Genomic DNA, 17,276 nt, shown 5'->3' on the forward strand with positions numbered 1-17,276 from the left:
CCTCTTTTTTATTCTTTATTTTGAATCAGAGTCTCACTAAGTTGTGGAGGGCCTCACTAAGTAGCTGAGGCTGGCCATGAACCCAGGATCCTCTTGTCTCAGCCTCCCAAGTACTGGGATTACAAGCGTGTGCCACTACACCCAGCTGTTTGCAGTTTTAAAAAGGATACTTCCCTACCCCCTGCCCACTTCTATCTATGAAGATTTCAGGGAAAAATATTAATAAGAGTTCAGTCTCTACATTTTGTACACTGCTGAGCAGGGGGAACATGGAGAGGGGGTGGGGACAGGCTAACCAGTGAGTTCAGTGTTAGAAAGGGGACAGAGGGAGTCGGGCGTGGTGGCGCACACCTGTGATCCCAGTATTTGGGAAGCTGGAGGAGACAGGAGGATCAAGTACGTTTGAGGCCAGCCTCAGCATTTAGTGAGATACTGTTTCCAAGTAAAAAAATGAAAAGGAAGGAAGAAAGGAAGGAAGGAAGGAAGGAAGGAAGGAAGGAAAGAGGGCAGGCAGGCAGGCAAGGCAGGAACCTCTGACTCTTCTGGTGAATAGCCTGCCGGTCCCAAGCAGTCACTAATGGGGATATTCCTGTCTGCCTTCGTAGAGCCCCTCTGACCGGGGAGGCACCTTCACCTTGGAGCCAGGCGATCTTCTGATGGATTTCACAGAAGCCACTCCTCTGGTAAACTTCTTATTTTGCTAAAAACCAGAAAAGCCTGGATATTAGCAAAATCTTGGGGGGAGTTGGGTGGAGAGGTGGGCTAAGCTGCCCAGAGGGCGCTTCCTCTTGTGCTGGAGGTCAGGCACCCTGAGTCTCCACCTGCCAGAGCCCCCAGCCGGTGCTCTCTCTCCTCTGAGGGTGGTTTCAGGGCTCCTGGCCACGCTGTCTGCTGCTCGTTGAGTGTCACAGGGCTCCTCTGTGCTTGGGTCTCCGCTTCTTGGCTTTCTGGGCTGTGCCCTGCATGCCCGCCCATCTCTTGCTGTGCTTTCAACAATCTGGTCTGAAACGCTGGCTTGAGCCGTATCCTGGCCTTCCAGGCCCCTGCACCTCCCATCATTGGTCATCCTCTGCTTATGGGTCTCTTCTCAGAGAGAGTGGCCCTTGTGGGGCTCCTGCAGGTGACAAACCCTATTTTGAGGACAGAGTGCACAGGCCAGTCTTGTCAGCAATCTCTGCTCCCCGTCAAAGAGCCTCGTCATTGGATGGTGGATGGTCACCACTCCATCTTCTGTAAGATGAGGATGTCATGGTTTGTCACCAGGATGTTTGTTATAAGGACAGGAGAGAGAGAGAGAGAGAGAGAGAGAGAGAGAGAGAGAGAGAGAGAGAGAGAGAGAGAGAATAGAAAGCACCACAAATATGTGCAAGGAGCTGGGCATGGTAGTGCACACACCTGTTATCCCAGTACTTGGGAGGCTGAGACAGGAGGATTGTAGGTTTGAGACCAGCTTCGGCAACTTAGTAAAACCCTGTTTCAAAATTAAAAAAGGACTGGGAATGTAGCTCAGAGGTAAAATGCCCCATGTTCCTAGTTTCAATCCTCGGTACCAAAAAAAAAAAAAAAAAAAAAAAAGGAAGTACTATTTCTGCTATTAGATGATATAGGCAAGCTTGGATATATCTTTGGCACGGCTCAGCCTGATACCTGAGTAGACTTACACATAAATCATGGTCTCCTTTGGGCTGAATCTCAATTACTGCCTTGAGCTGTGAGCCAAAATAGGAGCGAAGTCTAAACCTCTCTCCCGAGAGCTCACTGCATCCTGACTGTGCGCCAGGCTCTGGGCGGCAGAGGGCAGCGAGGGTCTGGAAGGGACGGCAGCTGCTAAACAGCTGTGAATGACATTCTAGATGGGCAGGGTGCTGTCCAGGTTGTAGGAATTCCTGCCCTCCCGGGTCAGCCACAGAGGGAGGTCACTTACATGGCTGCCCTGCTCATCCGGAGATGCGGAGTGGTCTGAGAGCTTCCTGTCAGTGCCTTGGACACACAGCTGAGAAGTGACAGCACGTGGCCCTGCTCTGGGATCCTTCAGACTTCTGTCCTTCCTGTATTGAAGTCAACGTGCGTTTATTCGTGGCTTTCTCTGTTAGACAAGTTGCAGAGACCGTTCACAGAGCGGAGGATCCTTCTCCCTGCCTTTAGGATAGGGTGACTCAGAAACAAGGAGCCTTCTAGCAATACCTCATCACCGCCTGGCTCCGATGGGGACACTGGCTCCCAGAGCGGGAGAACACACAGCGACAGCCGGAGCTGGACCCCAGGTCTCTGGCTCCTCTCCCGTGCTCTGTGCATCAGATTGGGCTAAGTCCAGCCTCCTCTCCGCGGAACATGTCACTTTGGACAAAAGGGGAGAAGAGGGCTGCATCCAAGCACCCCAGGCTGGAATGTAGAGCAAGGGGCACGGATGGAGGGAGGCACAGAAAGCTAAGGGCCTGGCCCGCGCTGCCTCAGTGTCCCAACCGGGTGTCCCTCCTGAGGCCTTATCCTCCCAAAGGCCTCTTGTGGGAAGCCAAATCCTGAGCAGCGATCTGAGAACACCCCCAAGGAGACCCACGAACTCCCAGGGCACAGCCTAAAGGTGTATCTGAGAAAGCAAAGGAGGAGAAGGACCGTCGTGAGCTGCTGACCGTCCTGAAGAGAATATGCCTGGCGGGAACAGAAGCCAGGAAGGAAGACACGTCTCTGCATTAGACAACATGGGCAACTTCTGGCTGCTGGAGTTGGCGGCCGTCAGTGCCCTAAGAGTGTCCATAAGAAGTGGGGCCCAGTAGCTAGCCCTGCCTGAGGACACTGGGGAAGAGAGGCTCATGGCGCCAGGCTTTTAAAGCATGAAGAGGAGTTTGCCTGGTGGAGAAAATGGACCAAGGCACTCTATCTCGAAAACACAGCGTGAACAAAGTATTGAGTATTTATTAAAGGGCCTGGTAGATGGGAAAACTAGGGTCCATTTATTTAAAAAAAACATGATTGCTTTTATGGGAGTGATAGGGTTCACTCAAGAGACTCTCATGTTGGGAACCCAGCCTGTAGGTTTAATTACTTGCAGTAAGACGAGTGTGGTGACACACGCCTGGAATCCCAGTACTTGACAGTCTGAGACAGGAGGGTCACAGCTTCAGCAAGTAGTAAGACTCTCAGCAACCTAGTGAGATCCTGTTTCAAAATAAACATAAAATAGGAGTAGGGGTGTATTGGGGAGGTAGAATGCCCCAGGATTTAATCCTCAGTACCACCCACATGATAATAATTACTTGCAGAACTAAATGATTGTTTTTGTTCTTGTTGTTTAGAGCCAATAGACTGAGATTAGGGAAAAAAAAAAAAAGCAGTGTGTTCCAGGGACTTAGAAATCCACTGACCTGAGGTGTGAATGCCTGCCAAGTAATTCTCCAGTTTCTGCTTATACCCCTTCAGCAACAGGAAGCTCACTCCGTCTCCCAGGAACATGCTGCTACATCTCTGGGGGACCCTAACTTAGCTGTCAAGACAGGGTTCAGGGTGCTGCACTGCAGACCCGGGATGCGGTGCGTTCTTGTGCTGCACTGAGACAAGTTAGCAGCAAAATGTATCCTCAGGATGAGCACCCTTTGTCTTGACTCCTGAGTGTGTGTACGGGCCTGGAGATGGTCTCCCGGAGCTCTGGCACTTGAGCAAGAGCACACTTTGGAAATTTCCTTGGCACCTTGGCTCTGACCTTACCTTTCTCTGAACTAATCTGGGCCCCAGAGAAGGGGAAGGGTCCCAGGCAGCCCATGTCTGCCTTTGTCTGGTTCCTTTCCCTCCAGCCCCTGTCCCAGCAGCTCAGAAATGCAAGCGTCAGCCTTCCTCCCTCATTATTGCAACAGCAGAGGAGAGAGTGGGCTCAGGGCTGCAGCTGGGGCTGGGTGACTTGCTCCCAGGCCCCAGTGCAACCAGAACCATGTCCCCCTCTGCAGATCACTGTCCTGAACACAGTGTGGGGGCCTGGGGGGAGGCTGTAGAAGGGCTCTTTTGCCCACCACAGGAAGAAGCTGGGACCATAGTGGGGCAAGGGTGCCCCTTGTGCCTGACTTGTGGCCAGGACTTCCTTGATCTCTCGCATCCAGCCTGACAGTGGGAATGGTGCCTTGGGACCATGTCACCTGTCCCTTCCCTACTGATGGGGAAACAAAGGCCCAGAGAGGGCCAAGCACTTGTACTAGATCACATAGCAGGTTTACATCAGGGCCAGGACTAGAACCCAGGCTCTGGGATTCTGTCCTACAGTTTCCCAGAGGCAGGTGATACATCTCTCCCCACTATCAATCCCCCTCTTCTGAAGCTGATCGGATCCCTTGGTTTCAGCCTCCCCTCCACAGCCCAGGCTCCGGGGCAGCCCTGGGACCCCCTCCAAACCTCAGCCCAGGTTTGGTCCCTAGGGCTGCAGCATGGAGTCTGAGGATGGACAGTGCTCGGCGCCATGGTCTAGGAGGCCCCACCTGGGTGAGGTATCAGCCCCTGGCTGCCAGTACTGTGTGCTTTGCCTATTGTAGCTCGCCTGAGCCTTCCTGTCAGCATCCCCTTTAGAAGAAGCAGCACTTTACTAGCCAGTATCAAACTCCTCCCAGGAGCAATTACCTGCCTTCTTTGCAAATACTTTTTCTGTAAAGTCACCTCCCAAGCTAATAGCCTATGTCTAGCCCCCTCCCTCCTCCTGGATAAAACTTCTTAAGTCCCCATGGTCCTCCAACCAGAGCCTGAGGACAGGGACCAGGAGAGAGGAGTAGGACCAGATGTCTCGGCCTTGGCTCAGGAACGTTCCACTGAGGCACCCAGCCAGCCAGCATGACCCTCGCTCCTCTCCACCCCTGTGGTTAGGTGTCTATGGATCAGTTTTCAGATAAGCCAAATTCAGAGAGCCGGAGTAATAATAATAATAAAAAAAAAGCCTAATCTTGAACTGGCTTCGCTCCAAAAGCATTCAAGAAGATCAGGTTAGCACCCTGCCCAACCATGTCCCGAATCTCTTCTGCCTCCTCCCTCAGTCTCTCCCCTGCTGCATGATTCCCAGGCCTTGCATTCTCAGACTCTCCATGAAGACACTCTCCAACTTCTCTTGCAGTATTTTCCCCCATCTTTTTTTGGTTTTAGTTTTCCCCCTAATTCCTGAGTCTTGTAGTATGTAAGTCAGTGTAGCAATCTGAAGCCGTAGGACTTTTGTAGCTGGAGACCTGCTAGTTTCCAGCTCCCACAGCATGGAGTCCAGAATTGCAGGGCAGTTCTTCATGGGACAAAAGAGCTGGGACGCGAAGGTGGGCAGGGGAGAGGGCAGGCAAAGTCAGGACAGAACTTTGCGTTGGGAATTCTCTCAGTGAGCACTGCAGGTGGGAATTGGTGTCCACTGAGGAGGGTGCATTCAATTAATAATGTCACTCCAGTAATGCAGCCCTACCCCTTCTCCATCTCTGCAGCCAGCTCCCCTCCCCAGTTCCCTCAGACCGTGAACACGCGTGCCTCTGGCTCCTGGACTCTGTCTCTCTGTTCTCCATAATTTGTTAACCATTCGCCCACTGCAATGCAGACCGTGAGAACACAGGTCCCTTCTGGCTCGTGATGTGTTAGTGAGGAGTGCTGATGTCAGGAAGGACACTGGTCCGGCCCAGGGAGGCCATGCAGGGCTTAGGGACAGCCTCTAGGCCCGGTGTCAGGGACGGGTTCCCATCTGGCTCAACAGCTCGGTAATTCTTTTGAACTTCATTATTCAGGAGGGTTAAAACTTGATCGCAGGCCAAGTTGGGGAGCTCCTCTGTCACTCTGTGGTTGGTCTATGCTCCTGGGGCACAGGCAGGTAGAAAGAGGCCTATTTAATCCATAATATTGTCGTTTGCCAACACATCTGGGACACTCTCTGCTCTTTTGGGTGGATGGAAATCTCTGTCCTGTTGGGACTTACGAATCTCTACATGCTGGCACCTTTCTGTCCTGGGGCCTGAGCAGAGCTTGGGTCGTGTGTGTGTGTGTGTGTGTGTGTGTGTGTGTGTGTGTGTGTGTGTTACTAGAGGTTGAACCCAGAAGGATTCTACCTCCAAGCTACAGTTCCAGCTTGTTGTTGTCTTTGAAACAGGGTCTCACTAGGTTGCTGAGAATCTCGCTAAGTTGCTGAGGCTGTTCTTGAACCCATGATCCTCCTGTCTCAGCCTCCTCAGTACTGGGATTACAAGTGTGCACCACCATGCCAACCCCTTGCTGCTCTTTCATCCCCACTGCCAGCCTCAGTTTATGGGAAAGGGCTCTGGGCCCCTTTGCTCAGTACTCACCGGCGTCTTCCCTCCTCGCTTCTCTCCCCTATCCTCAAACTAGCAGTCTCCATACTTATCTAGGTGATGAAGAAACCTTATACGTCTTCATCATCATTCATCTATGCCAAGAGTCCTTCTTTTCCCCTAGAGTCTGATTTTGAAACTCAAAAGCCAAGTATCTATAGAAGAATGCTGATTGAGCCTAAATGTGGGAAACCCCCAAGGAGTAAAGGAAATATTAGGGAAAAAACTCAAATAGTATTCCAAAATAGTATCCTGTCCCACGTATTAGCTTATTTCTTTCTCATTTACCAAGCGTCGAGGGGGTGGGTTTACTAGGAGTCACTTGAATCCACTCAGGTGCACATTTGGAAAGGTTGGAATTACTCATGTGTTGATCAGCTTTATTATAAAAGTCCCATACTGGCCAAAGCTTTAAGTCAGTCAGCACAGTCTTCAGTAACATTTGGGCCTCTAGGCGATGTGGCTATATTTCTTGGTTATTTATGCCAGTTTTTATTCTTTAGAAAACACACTGAGCACCTGCTGATAGCAGCAGGGATGAAAGCCAAGTGGCTGCGGCTCCCTGGTGCAGTTGGCTCTGGCCGAAGCAGCTCGTACTGGGGCGGTGGTGGGCACTGACCCTGAAGGGCGGGTAGGAGCCAGCTTCCCACAGGCCTCCACCCCATCTTATGGCGGGTAGGACTTATCCCAAGGACCAAATTTAATGGTGGGAGGATCTTGAATAGGATGCTAAAACTGAACTACAGGTGACGGATATGGAATCACTTATCTCAGAAGAAAGGATCTGGAAACCATCAACAGGAGGGTCTAGAACCTGTGATTCAGACTTTGCAAATGTCATTAGCCAAATGAGGCTGTGCGAGGAGCAATGTAAGATGATGGTTGCAAAGCCCTCTGGAAATTGTCCAGCACTGCACAATTGTTTAGAGGATAGAGTTAGACCAATTTGGAAAAGGAAAAGAGGCCTGCAATTCTCCTGATCATTTTTCAATGAAACTTACCCAGAGGCTGTATTTTATTCCTCACAGCGGGATAATGCCAACTATTTAAGGAAACTCTCTTGAGCTGAAGACTTGTGTATTTGTTCTCTCAAGTGAATGGTCCCTCCCTGAACCCCAAACTAGCCCCGTCTGTGACCCCTCTCCTAACACGGAGCATCCTCCACTGGGTACACCATCCTCATCCTCACGAGTGTAAGCTGTGGGACCTCTGCTGGGCGCATGGCACTCTTCTGCTTCAGGGTGGGGAAATGCCATCCCAGAGAATGTGGCGTGTTTCTCTCCATGTTTGGTGTCAGCTAAGTAACCAGCTGCCCCAGCACCAGTACGATGCCCAGAACCTGGGCTTGTGGGTGTGGGAGGTGGGTCAAGGCCAATCTGTTTCGCAAACCCAGATGACAAAGAGCCAGGACCAATGCAATCCAAACTCGGTGTTCCTCCCCCAGACATATCGCTTTCCTGGTGCTTTTGGCTGGATGCCCACTCGCCCACACACCGCAGCGGAAGCCCTCCTTTAGCCAAGGGCGGGAGGGCACCAGGCGCGCAAGGCAGATGCTCTTACATGTGTAGCCAGCCCCCATACTGCTCCTGTGGCTGACATCGCTCACTCATGGCGGCTCTTTCTGGCTTGGTCTGGGCAATGCTTCAGTATCCTAACAGTGTGCCAGGGAGCTGCTACCCACCCTGCACAGTTGGCACAGGAGCCAGCCTCTCCCCACCAGCCCTGGGAAGGGAGCTTCAGTATGCCGATGCTCATGTTGTGGAGAAGAGAGACAGGGCCAGAGAGGAGGGGAGAGGCTGAGAGAGGAGGAGGGCGGCGGGCAGGGCTGGCAGCCAGCTGGCCGGAGGCTGGACGTGGGCTGCGGGCGAAGCTGGCTTGAGAATAGTCTGGAGTTGCCAGATCCGTCTTGCACTGTGCTATCTTTCTCTCCTTTCCCCTCCCTTATCTCCTTTCTCTCTCTCCTCCCCATCTCACCACCTCCTCCTCCCCTTCTCTCCTCTCCTCGTGAGCAGGCAGAGCCCGCCAGCAGCCCCCACTGTGCCCGCTCACGCTGTTCTCCTTCATTCTCTCTCCCCATGAAGGAAGAGACCACTGGAGTTTGCATGTACCCTCCAATCAAAACGAGGCTGGTAGGTACCCTGGCAGGGAGAGGGGCCGGCCAGTGCCGGTGCAACGGGCAGGAGCCCAGGCGAGGCAGAGGCCGCTGGGCGTGCAGGAGTGCAGCGCCTCCCAGGAGCCCACCCGCCCAGCTGACGGGCGCTCTGGTCCACGATGGACGGGGAGTTTGGAACCTGGCTGGCCCTGGGCAAATTGGGATACACCGCTGTGGTCCCACCCCCTCAGCCGTTCTCAAGAACCAGGGAGAGTTTGTTTTCCTAGAATTCTGATGCACATAGATGCTTTTCCTAGAAGGAAATGTAAGTTCTGGTCCTGGTCAGGGAGATGACACGCTATTTCTATTGAAAATAAAATTTTAAAAAATGACGTGAAAAGAAATCACTCTTAACTCCAGCCTAGCATGGTTTTTTGTTTTTATGTTTCCTTTTATTTGTTCATAATCATCCATAATCTCACATATTAAATCATGGTAGCCATACCATCTGTGTTTTTTTTTTTTTCCTCCTTTGACTTAACAAAGTGAAAATATCTATCTTGTTGTTGTGGCTGTGTTCCTCATGACCAATTATGTTCTGCCAAGTGAATGGTCCCCAGTTACCTAAGCAGCCCTTCACCGTAGGCCCGGTGCTTTGATTCTAACATGTCACTGTTCAAACGGACACATGTCGCTTTTGGTGTCAGGGAGTTTATTTTCTCAGGCTAGACACTGCAGGCTTACATAGTGACTTTGGCCTCGGCCCCCTCTGAAGTGGTTATCCTGACTGGTAGTGCCATCAAAAGACAGCAAATGCACTGCCACAGCGTGAGCATCACAGAGAGTAATTGTTGGGATCTAGTTTTCTTATAGCAGGTATAAGACAATTCTTTGAGGCTGCTAACTTTTTCTTTGGTGTGTGTGTGTATGTGGTACCAGGGATTGAACCCAGGGGCAGTCTGCCTCTGAGCTACATCCTTATCCCTATTTTTATTTTATTTGTGTTTGGGAACGGGGTCTTGCTAAGTTGCTCAGGGTCTCACTAAGTTGCTGAGGCTACTCACAAGCCTGCAATCCTTATGTCTCAGCCTCCCAAGTACTGTGATTACAAGCATGTGCCACCACACCCAGCTTCACATTTCTTTAATAGCATTAAAAAATTACTTTTCCTTCTATGTAATGATTTTTTTTTTTTTTTTTGGTGGTACTGGGTTTCCTGGAAACCCTTCTACCTCTGAGCTACACTCCCAGACCTACTTTTTATGTTTTTATTTGGAAACAGGTTCTCTTAAGCCAGTGTGGCTGGCTTCGAACCTGCGCGACCCTCCTGTCTCTGCCTCCCAAACGCGGGGATTACAAGCGTGCGCCACCACGCCCGGCGTCATGTAATGATGATTTGAAAGCTTATCTGCAGTTACTTTTTGCTGTGACATTGATCTCGGGACACCTTCTGGGCAAATCAAGGAGAATGTACCACCAACCTTCATGAGAGCCCTTCAAGCTTGGGGCCCATGCAGAAATTTTGAAATATTTAAAGTGATTGAAGCTGGGCATGGTGGCGCACACCTGTAATCCTAGTACTTGGGAGGCCGAGACAGGAGGATCACAGGTTTGCAGCCAGCTTCACCAACTTAGTAAGTCCCTTGGCAACTTAGTGAGACCCTGTTCCAAAATAAAAGAATAGGGGGTGTAGCTCAGAAATAGAATGACCCTGGGTTCCATCCCTAGTACCTTGTGGGCACAAGTGTTCATGAGAGCTTGCACACACACACACACACACACACACACACACACACACACACACTGAAGAGATAGAGATTTTGGGGAAGGGGAGTAAGGTTGGGCTGGACATCATAGTGTACCTGTGAGCACACTGTGTTTCCTGCATTGGTTGAGCCCCTGGGATAGTAGAGTACATCTGTAATCTCAGTACTTGGGAGGCTGAAACAGGAGAATCACAGGTTTGAGGGCCAGCCCCAGAAGCTTAGTAAGACCCTCAGCAACTTAGTGAGATCCTGTTTCAAAATAAAAAGGGCTGGAAGTGTAGTATGTCATTCAGAGGTAGAAGGAAGTATATAATTGTAGCTCAGAGGTAGGATGCCCCTGGATCCAATCCCCAGTACCCCCCAAAAGAGAACAGCACTTCAGCTGATTTGGGTCCAGTCTAAGATGCTCGTGTTCATCTCTAGCTCGTTCTCTCATCAGTACAGTACAAGAGAGCAAGATGCCTGCCCACAGTCCACAGGAGACCCCAGGACACACAGGCTGCTGCCACTGGGTGGGGGTCCTCTGCGTCTTGGTGGTGGCCCTCTACCTGCAGGTGGTACAGGGAGTCCCGGCAGCAAGGTGCAGACAGTTTGTGCACCTGGGGAACTGTAGAAATACCAGCCCTCCATTCCTCCAGGACCTCCAGGAAGCCAGAGACAAATTTACTAAAGAAAAAAAAAATGGAAGTCAAGAGTCTTTTGCCCATCACTACCTGACAGACGGGAGGGGTCCAGCCCCTTAGACCTAGCAGAGGGTGTTTTTGAGCAGCAGGCCCTCTGTTTCCAAGCACCATGGTGGCAGGATTCTTGTGGGCTTCCATGGGGTTCACCTGAAGTTTCCCTTTATTGCCCTAAGTATAGAGGGAATCCAGCAACTAAAATAATTAGGGACTACATGTTCAAAACCAAGGCTTCACCCTGTCACCCCCATGCAGCCCAGCCCCACCGCCCAACCGCAGCACAGACCCGAGGGGCGCGGGCTCACAGAGGCCCCTGCGTCCTTCCGTTTGGTTTTACAGGTACACCGCCAAAGATGTCAAAACTTTGCCTTCAAATCTGAAAGTAACCCCCTTGACTCTCTCTTTTTTGAAGATAAAAACCTTTCCGGCTGATCCAATGAGCCCATTTCCTGATCCTTTTAACACTGGAGCACCGTTCACCGTAAGTAGATCCAAAAAGCTCTGTGCCTTAAAATGTTCCCTCACTGCACTTTTCTGTGGGGCGCTTCTTTGCATCACTGTTGAACACTGAGAGGTTAGGAAGGAGCTGGGATTGGGGGTCTGACCTATCTTATTGAGGCAATAAGCAAGCAAAATTAACCATTTTAAGCCAGGTGTGGGGATGCACACCTGTAATTCCAGTACTTGGGGGGCTGAGACAGGAGGATCCAGGTTAGCGGCCAGCTTCAGCTACTTAGTGAGGCCCTCTGCAACTTAGTGAGACCCTGTTTTAAAATAAAGAATAAAAATTAGGGCTGGGGGCATAGCTCAGAGGTAGAATACCCCTGGGTTCAAATCCCATGACCACAAAAAATATTACCCATTTTAAATTGACAGTTCGGTAGCACTTAGTACATTGGGGATATTGTGCAATGACTACCTCTATCTGCTTCCATGGCATTTTTATCAACCCAAAGAAAACCCCATACTTGTTAGAAGTCGCTCCATATCCCAGCCTGCGATCACCAATCTGTGCTCTATCTCTGTGGATTTGCAGACTCTGAATATCTCCTACAAATGGAATTATACAATACAGGGCCATTTGCATTGGCTTCGTTACTTAGCAAAACTTTTTTGAGGTTCATCCACATGGGAGCATATATTAGCACATCATTTGTTTTTATGTACAAATTCCATTGTATGGGTACACTGTAATATGCTTGTTCCTTTCTGTATTCTGGGGATTTACATTGTTTCCATTATTCACCTATTATGAATAGTGCTACTGTGTACTCAGATTTATTTGAGCTCTTGTTCTCGATTCTTTGGGGCTGGACCTACCTCTTGATCACATGTGACCTTAGGTGAGCCACTTTACCATAAGGAGCACCAGCCTCCTGCTATTTAAAGTAGAAACAGTCATAGCATATCCTCCTTGTATCCAGATGAGGCGAGGATCAGAAGGCACCAAAGATTTAAAAGTGTTTTTCCCAACCACAGAACAGATGTCAATGTTGGCTGCAGAGGCAGGTGGTGGACAGGGAGTCCTGGGAGGTGGCTTCTGCAGAGCTTATTTCAACGCTGCAACATATTTAAATGTTCTTAAACAGATGTCTCTTCATCTGCAGACTGAGTATTTGATGGTGTTGGGCATGGGGAGGCTAGGGATTGAACCCAGAGGCATTCTTTCTTCGAGCTACAACCCAGCCCTATATTTAATTTTTCACCTGGAAACATGGTCTTGCTAAGTTTCTGAGAGCCTCACTAAATTGCTGAGGCTGGCTTCGAACCTGCGATCCTCCTTTCTCGGCCTCCCATATCCCCTCCCTGGAATTACAGGTGTGGCGCCACTACATCCAAGCCATTGGATGCTCTTCAGCTGGTCAACTAGTCTTACCTAGAAGTTTCTGCAGAAGCACACTCTAAAAGGGACTGCTCTATGGAGCAGAAATGAAAGAGGTCCGTTCCTCTTTCCTCTCACACTCCCCTCCTCCCAGGAATCCGAGTTTGCAGTTCCTACCGCATGATCCCTGAGGCGCCTTCTGAAGGGCTCTGTTCTCCCTGGAGGACTGCTGGGGTGGCCTGCAGGTAGCCCTGCGCACAGTGTGGTGAGCTGGATATGGCCACTACACGAGGTGGCTTCAGCCACATGGACAGGGAGGGAAGGAGCTGATTCAGGTTTCAGGAGATGAGCAGAGGCAGGAAGATGTCCAGCAGGCCAGGCAGAGGAAAAAAAAAAAAAAACAGTTGCCTAGAACAATCTATTTCTAGGGTCATGAGCAGCTTTCAGCTCTTGCCATCGCCCTGACACTCCTCCAGCCCCACAGTTCTGCTGGACAGAGCTCCCCAGCTGGCAGCTCTGCTCCCTTCCCTTAGTTGGCTGTGGCGGGGCACCTTGGCCTCTTGCCCGGCGTTGGCATTGCTGGGAGACACTCAGGAAGGCCCTTCCTGAAAGCGGGGGCCAGGATGAAGCAGGAAGCCGGTGTCAGAAATCACGCTGGGACTTTGAAGAACTGGGCACGGGTGTTTGGAAGGCCGCTGGCACAGGCAGCGGGGACAGCCTGAGCCCGAGTCCTGGGATGGGATTAAAAAAAATACCAGTAGGACTGAAATGCAAAGCACAAGGGCCCGGGTGTTGGAGGAGGAAGGGGACACAGACAAGGACAGATGCTGTAGGGGCCGGGCCATGCTCGGCTGTGTTTATTATTATCCTACGAGCAACGGCAAGGCTTAAAGGACTTTGAGCAGGGCACTGACAGGCAGAGGCATTGAAAAGATCCCTGTGATCACAGTGGGGGAACATTTGGGGCCAGACAGAGTGGATTTGGGACAATAGTGTAGAAATCTAGGTCAGTGGCTTAAGGGAGAGGGGGCAGAAAATTTGACCCAGAGTGATTTTTTGTTGTAGAGGTGGAGAGGAGTGCACAGAGGGGAGAGGTTTAGGAGGCTGGTAAGATATAGGATTGGGTGATGGGGAGGGAGAGTCCCAAATGGTTCTCAGATTTCTGACTTGCAGAATGTGGAGGGACAGTCCCCACGGACTGGGCAGTTAGATACCCAATGGGCAGTGGGTACGTTCAGGGAGATAAGCAACACTGAGCGAAGAATGGATTGGGAGAGAGAATGATCTGCCTGTAGCCATGATGTATTTGCCTTTGAACCATCCAGCTGGAAAGAGGGACCAGGCGTTTGGAGATGAGAGTTAATGGCTGCAGAGCTGTTAACAGCAGGTTTATAACAATAGATAAACTTAGCCTCCCAGTATTCTCAGCCCTGAATGCTGTGGTCTCCTTTCCTTTCACCAAGGTCAAGATGCCTTAACTGGCTGCAGAGCTGGCCTCTCTGCTGACCTCCAGGCCCATCCTGGCCACAGTCATGGGGGAGGTTAGCAGCCCAGAGAACTCCCCACAAAGTCAGTCTGGCAGTTGATCCAGCGTTTGTCTTGAAGATGGTTTCAGCAGTTAGGCTCCTTGCTTGACCATGATACCAGTTTCTTTTTTGTACTCAGGCCTATTAACCGGGTCTCTGCTAATACCCAGCCTAGTAATGTTAGTCCATTAAAGATGAGGGCCCTTGCTTGGCTCTGGCCAGATTACAGTCCCGTGTTCCTCTCCCTAGCCTGGGGCTGTCCTTCTCTATCTGCTTTAGTCCACTGAAAGTTCACTCAGTGGTTGGTGTGTAGCTCGGGTAAAGTGCTTGCCTATGATGCATGAGCCCCTGGGGACAAAATTTCTTCATTCATTTCCTCATTTAACAAATGTTAAAAAGATAAGTTCTTAGGGTTGAAATTTAATAAGTAAGTTTTACTGCATCTTCAAGGTCATTCTTGAGTGAAGTTGGCTTTCCCCCCACTCTGAGTTCAGAGCAGTGAAGTCGATGATGGTGACTAGCAGTTTGTCTTCATGTTAAGGCCCCAGCGCATTTACCTGCCACTGCTTCTGTCCTATCAGTGTAAACAGCCCTCAACAGTGGCACCGGAAGCCCAGACTCCACCATGCACTGAAGCAACAGAAGGACTTTTTGCCCCTGATGCTATATCAGGCAGGATAGGCTAACCCTGTGTGTGCTTTAAAAACACACATTGAGCCGGGCATGATGGCCCATACTTGTAATCCCAGTGCTTGGGAGGCTGAGACAGGAGGATAGCACAGTTCAAAGCCAGCCTCAGCCACTTAGTGAGGCTCTCAGCAACTTAGTGAGACCCTGTTTCCAAATAAAAAATAAAATAGGTCAGGGCTATAGCCTGGAGGTAGAAGGCCCCTGGGTTCCATCCCCAGTACCACAAAAATAAATAAGTAAATAAAACACATTGAAACCCAGTATAGTGGCACATGCCTATGATCTTAATATTTGGGAGGCGGAGACAGGAGGATCACAAGTTTGAGGCCAGCCTTAGTAACTTAGTGAGACTGTTTCAAAATAAAAAAATTAAAGAGCTGGAGGTATAGCTCAGAGGTATACCTCTAAGTACTCAGTACCTCCCACTCCCCCCAAAACACAATGCACTGGATTCCTGCTCCCGCAACACATCTGTAGTGGGGAGACTGAGGACTCTGCTCTCTGCTGTCCTCTTTCTGGGATCCAGGCTCATGGTGCAACTGCCTGACGTGCAGTGTTTCTAGTCACAGAGGCAGAGGAGAAAAAGAGAGGTGATCAGTCACACACTGGTTCTTAAATCTTCCAACAACAGCATCAGCCCGTGTTTCATTGGGCAAAGCAGGGTGCGTGGTCACACCTGACATCAAGGGACAGCGAGCCAGGATGAGCTGCTGCACAGCTCAGCGACGCTCCCGCACAGCCTTGTGAACGCTCCCCGTGGCACACAGCACATGCCACTTTACAAACGCATGGTGCTCCTGCTCGTGTGACATTCTGCCGTGCAGGGTGGCTTCACAGGTGCATTAAAGCAATTCCCAGGCATTACTCCAGGGCAGACCAGTCACTTCACCTGGGGCAGGTGTAAGACACAAGCAGGGAGTTGTATTTTTCAGCAGTACCCTCCGAAACCTCCACCCTCAAAGCCAAGCCTTCTCCCCATTGCTCAACTTAGATGACCTTCCAGAACTGAAATTATATGTGCTATTTTCAGTGATTTCCCATGGTCACTTAGGAGGGTCAGCTCATCTTCTATAAAATCACTAAAAAGATCATTGCTTATTCAATGTTCAAAGCCTCTTTAGAAATCCAGGACCAAGTGGGAGAATAACTTTCTCCAAATTTGAGGCCAAGAGCTAGCATAAGAAATTCAATTTAGCCGGGCATGGTGGTGCACGCTTGTAATCCCAGCACTTGGGAGGCTGAGACAGGAGGATCGTGCAGGTTCAAAGCCAGCTGCACTGGCTTAAGAGACCCCTGTTTCCAAATAAAAAAAAACCTATAAAATAGGTCTGGGAGTGTGGCCCGGAGGTAGACGGGCTTCCAGGAACCCCAGTACCACCAAAAAAAAAAAAAAAAAAAAAGAAAAAAGAAAAGAAATTAAATTTATAAAATATACAGCTGGTATTATCCCAAGAATATGAAAACAAGCACAAAACTACCCATAAAAAAGAATACAATGAAGAAATATATTGATGACAGCAATGAGGGATTAGGGGATTTCTTCACTTACCCACTTTTATATGCAACTCTAAGCTTTCTATATGCAAGTAATAAGTCTATTTTACTTAATAATGAAAATGACAAGAAATTCTCCTCTTCAAAGAGGCAGCATGCTTTAGACCAGATGTTCTGAAACACTAACCATATATCAGGATCATCTGGAGGTCTTGTTAGAATATATGTTGTTGGGCTTTATCCCCAGACATTCAGATGACAAGGTCTTGGAAGGAGGAGGGCTAAGCATTTGCTTTTTTTTTTTTTAATACCAAATTTCAATTTTTAATACCAATTTTCAAAGCTGATGCTGCTAGTCTTGGGATCAGACTTTGGGTCCTCCAAATTTGGTGCCATATTGGCGAAAACTGCCTATTAGGGAGTCAGCAAACCCTAGTGCTGAATACTGGTTTTTTTGCTTTGTTTTGGTGTTTCTGGGAGTTGAACTCAGGGAATTCTACCTTTACGCTACACCACTCCCTCCCCCGTCCTATTTTATTTTATTTTTTTATTTTGAAAGAGGGTCTCACTAAGTTGTGAAGGGCCTCACCAAGATGCCGAGACTGATCGCAAACCTGCGACCCTCTTGTCTCAGCCTCCCAAGGACTGGGATTACAGGTGTGAATCACCACGTCCAGCTGAACGCAGTGAAGTTACGATGTTGGGCAGAAGATTTAACCTCTCTGAGCCCTACTTTCTTTTTCCATAAAATCAATTCCAAGAGGTACATTTCTTTTTCACCTCTTAACATCTCAATATCCAACGTGACAAGGTTGGGATGCCACTCTTTCTGCCTCTGTGGCACATGCAGAAAGGATGCCTCTCCTCACCCATGGTATCTAAGATGTGATGAAAGAGGACTTCTAACCTTACAAGGCTGTCA

At 49.7% G+C, this 17,276-nt stretch overlaps 1 protein-coding gene across 4 annotated transcripts in view; it reads left to right on the top strand.

Moving 5' to 3' along the window:
- Window positions 1-17,276, top strand: part of EPB41L4B (erythrocyte membrane protein band 4.1 like 4B) — a gene marked incomplete at both ends in the record, with an annotated part of 147,535 nt that overhangs the window by 127,515 nt on the left and 2,744 nt on the right. For 3 of the 4 annotated variants that reach the window (XM_080709161.1, XM_080709162.1, XM_080709163.1), the window contains 2 exons: window positions 606-683; window positions 11,235-11,303. In XM_080709161.1, the coding sequence (XP_080565287.1) occupies window positions 606-683; window positions 11,235-11,303 (147 nt within the window). Of the gene's footprint in view, window positions 1-605; window positions 684-8,296; window positions 8,414-11,234; window positions 11,304-17,276 lie in introns of all 4 variants that reach the window. The other variant, XM_080709160.1, reaches the window with a different exon arrangement.

This window comes from Muscardinus avellanarius (genome assembly GCF_963383645.1).
Source record: "Muscardinus avellanarius genome assembly, chromosome: 13".
Lineage (NCBI taxonomy): Eukaryota > Metazoa > Chordata > Mammalia > Rodentia > Gliridae > Muscardinus > Muscardinus avellanarius.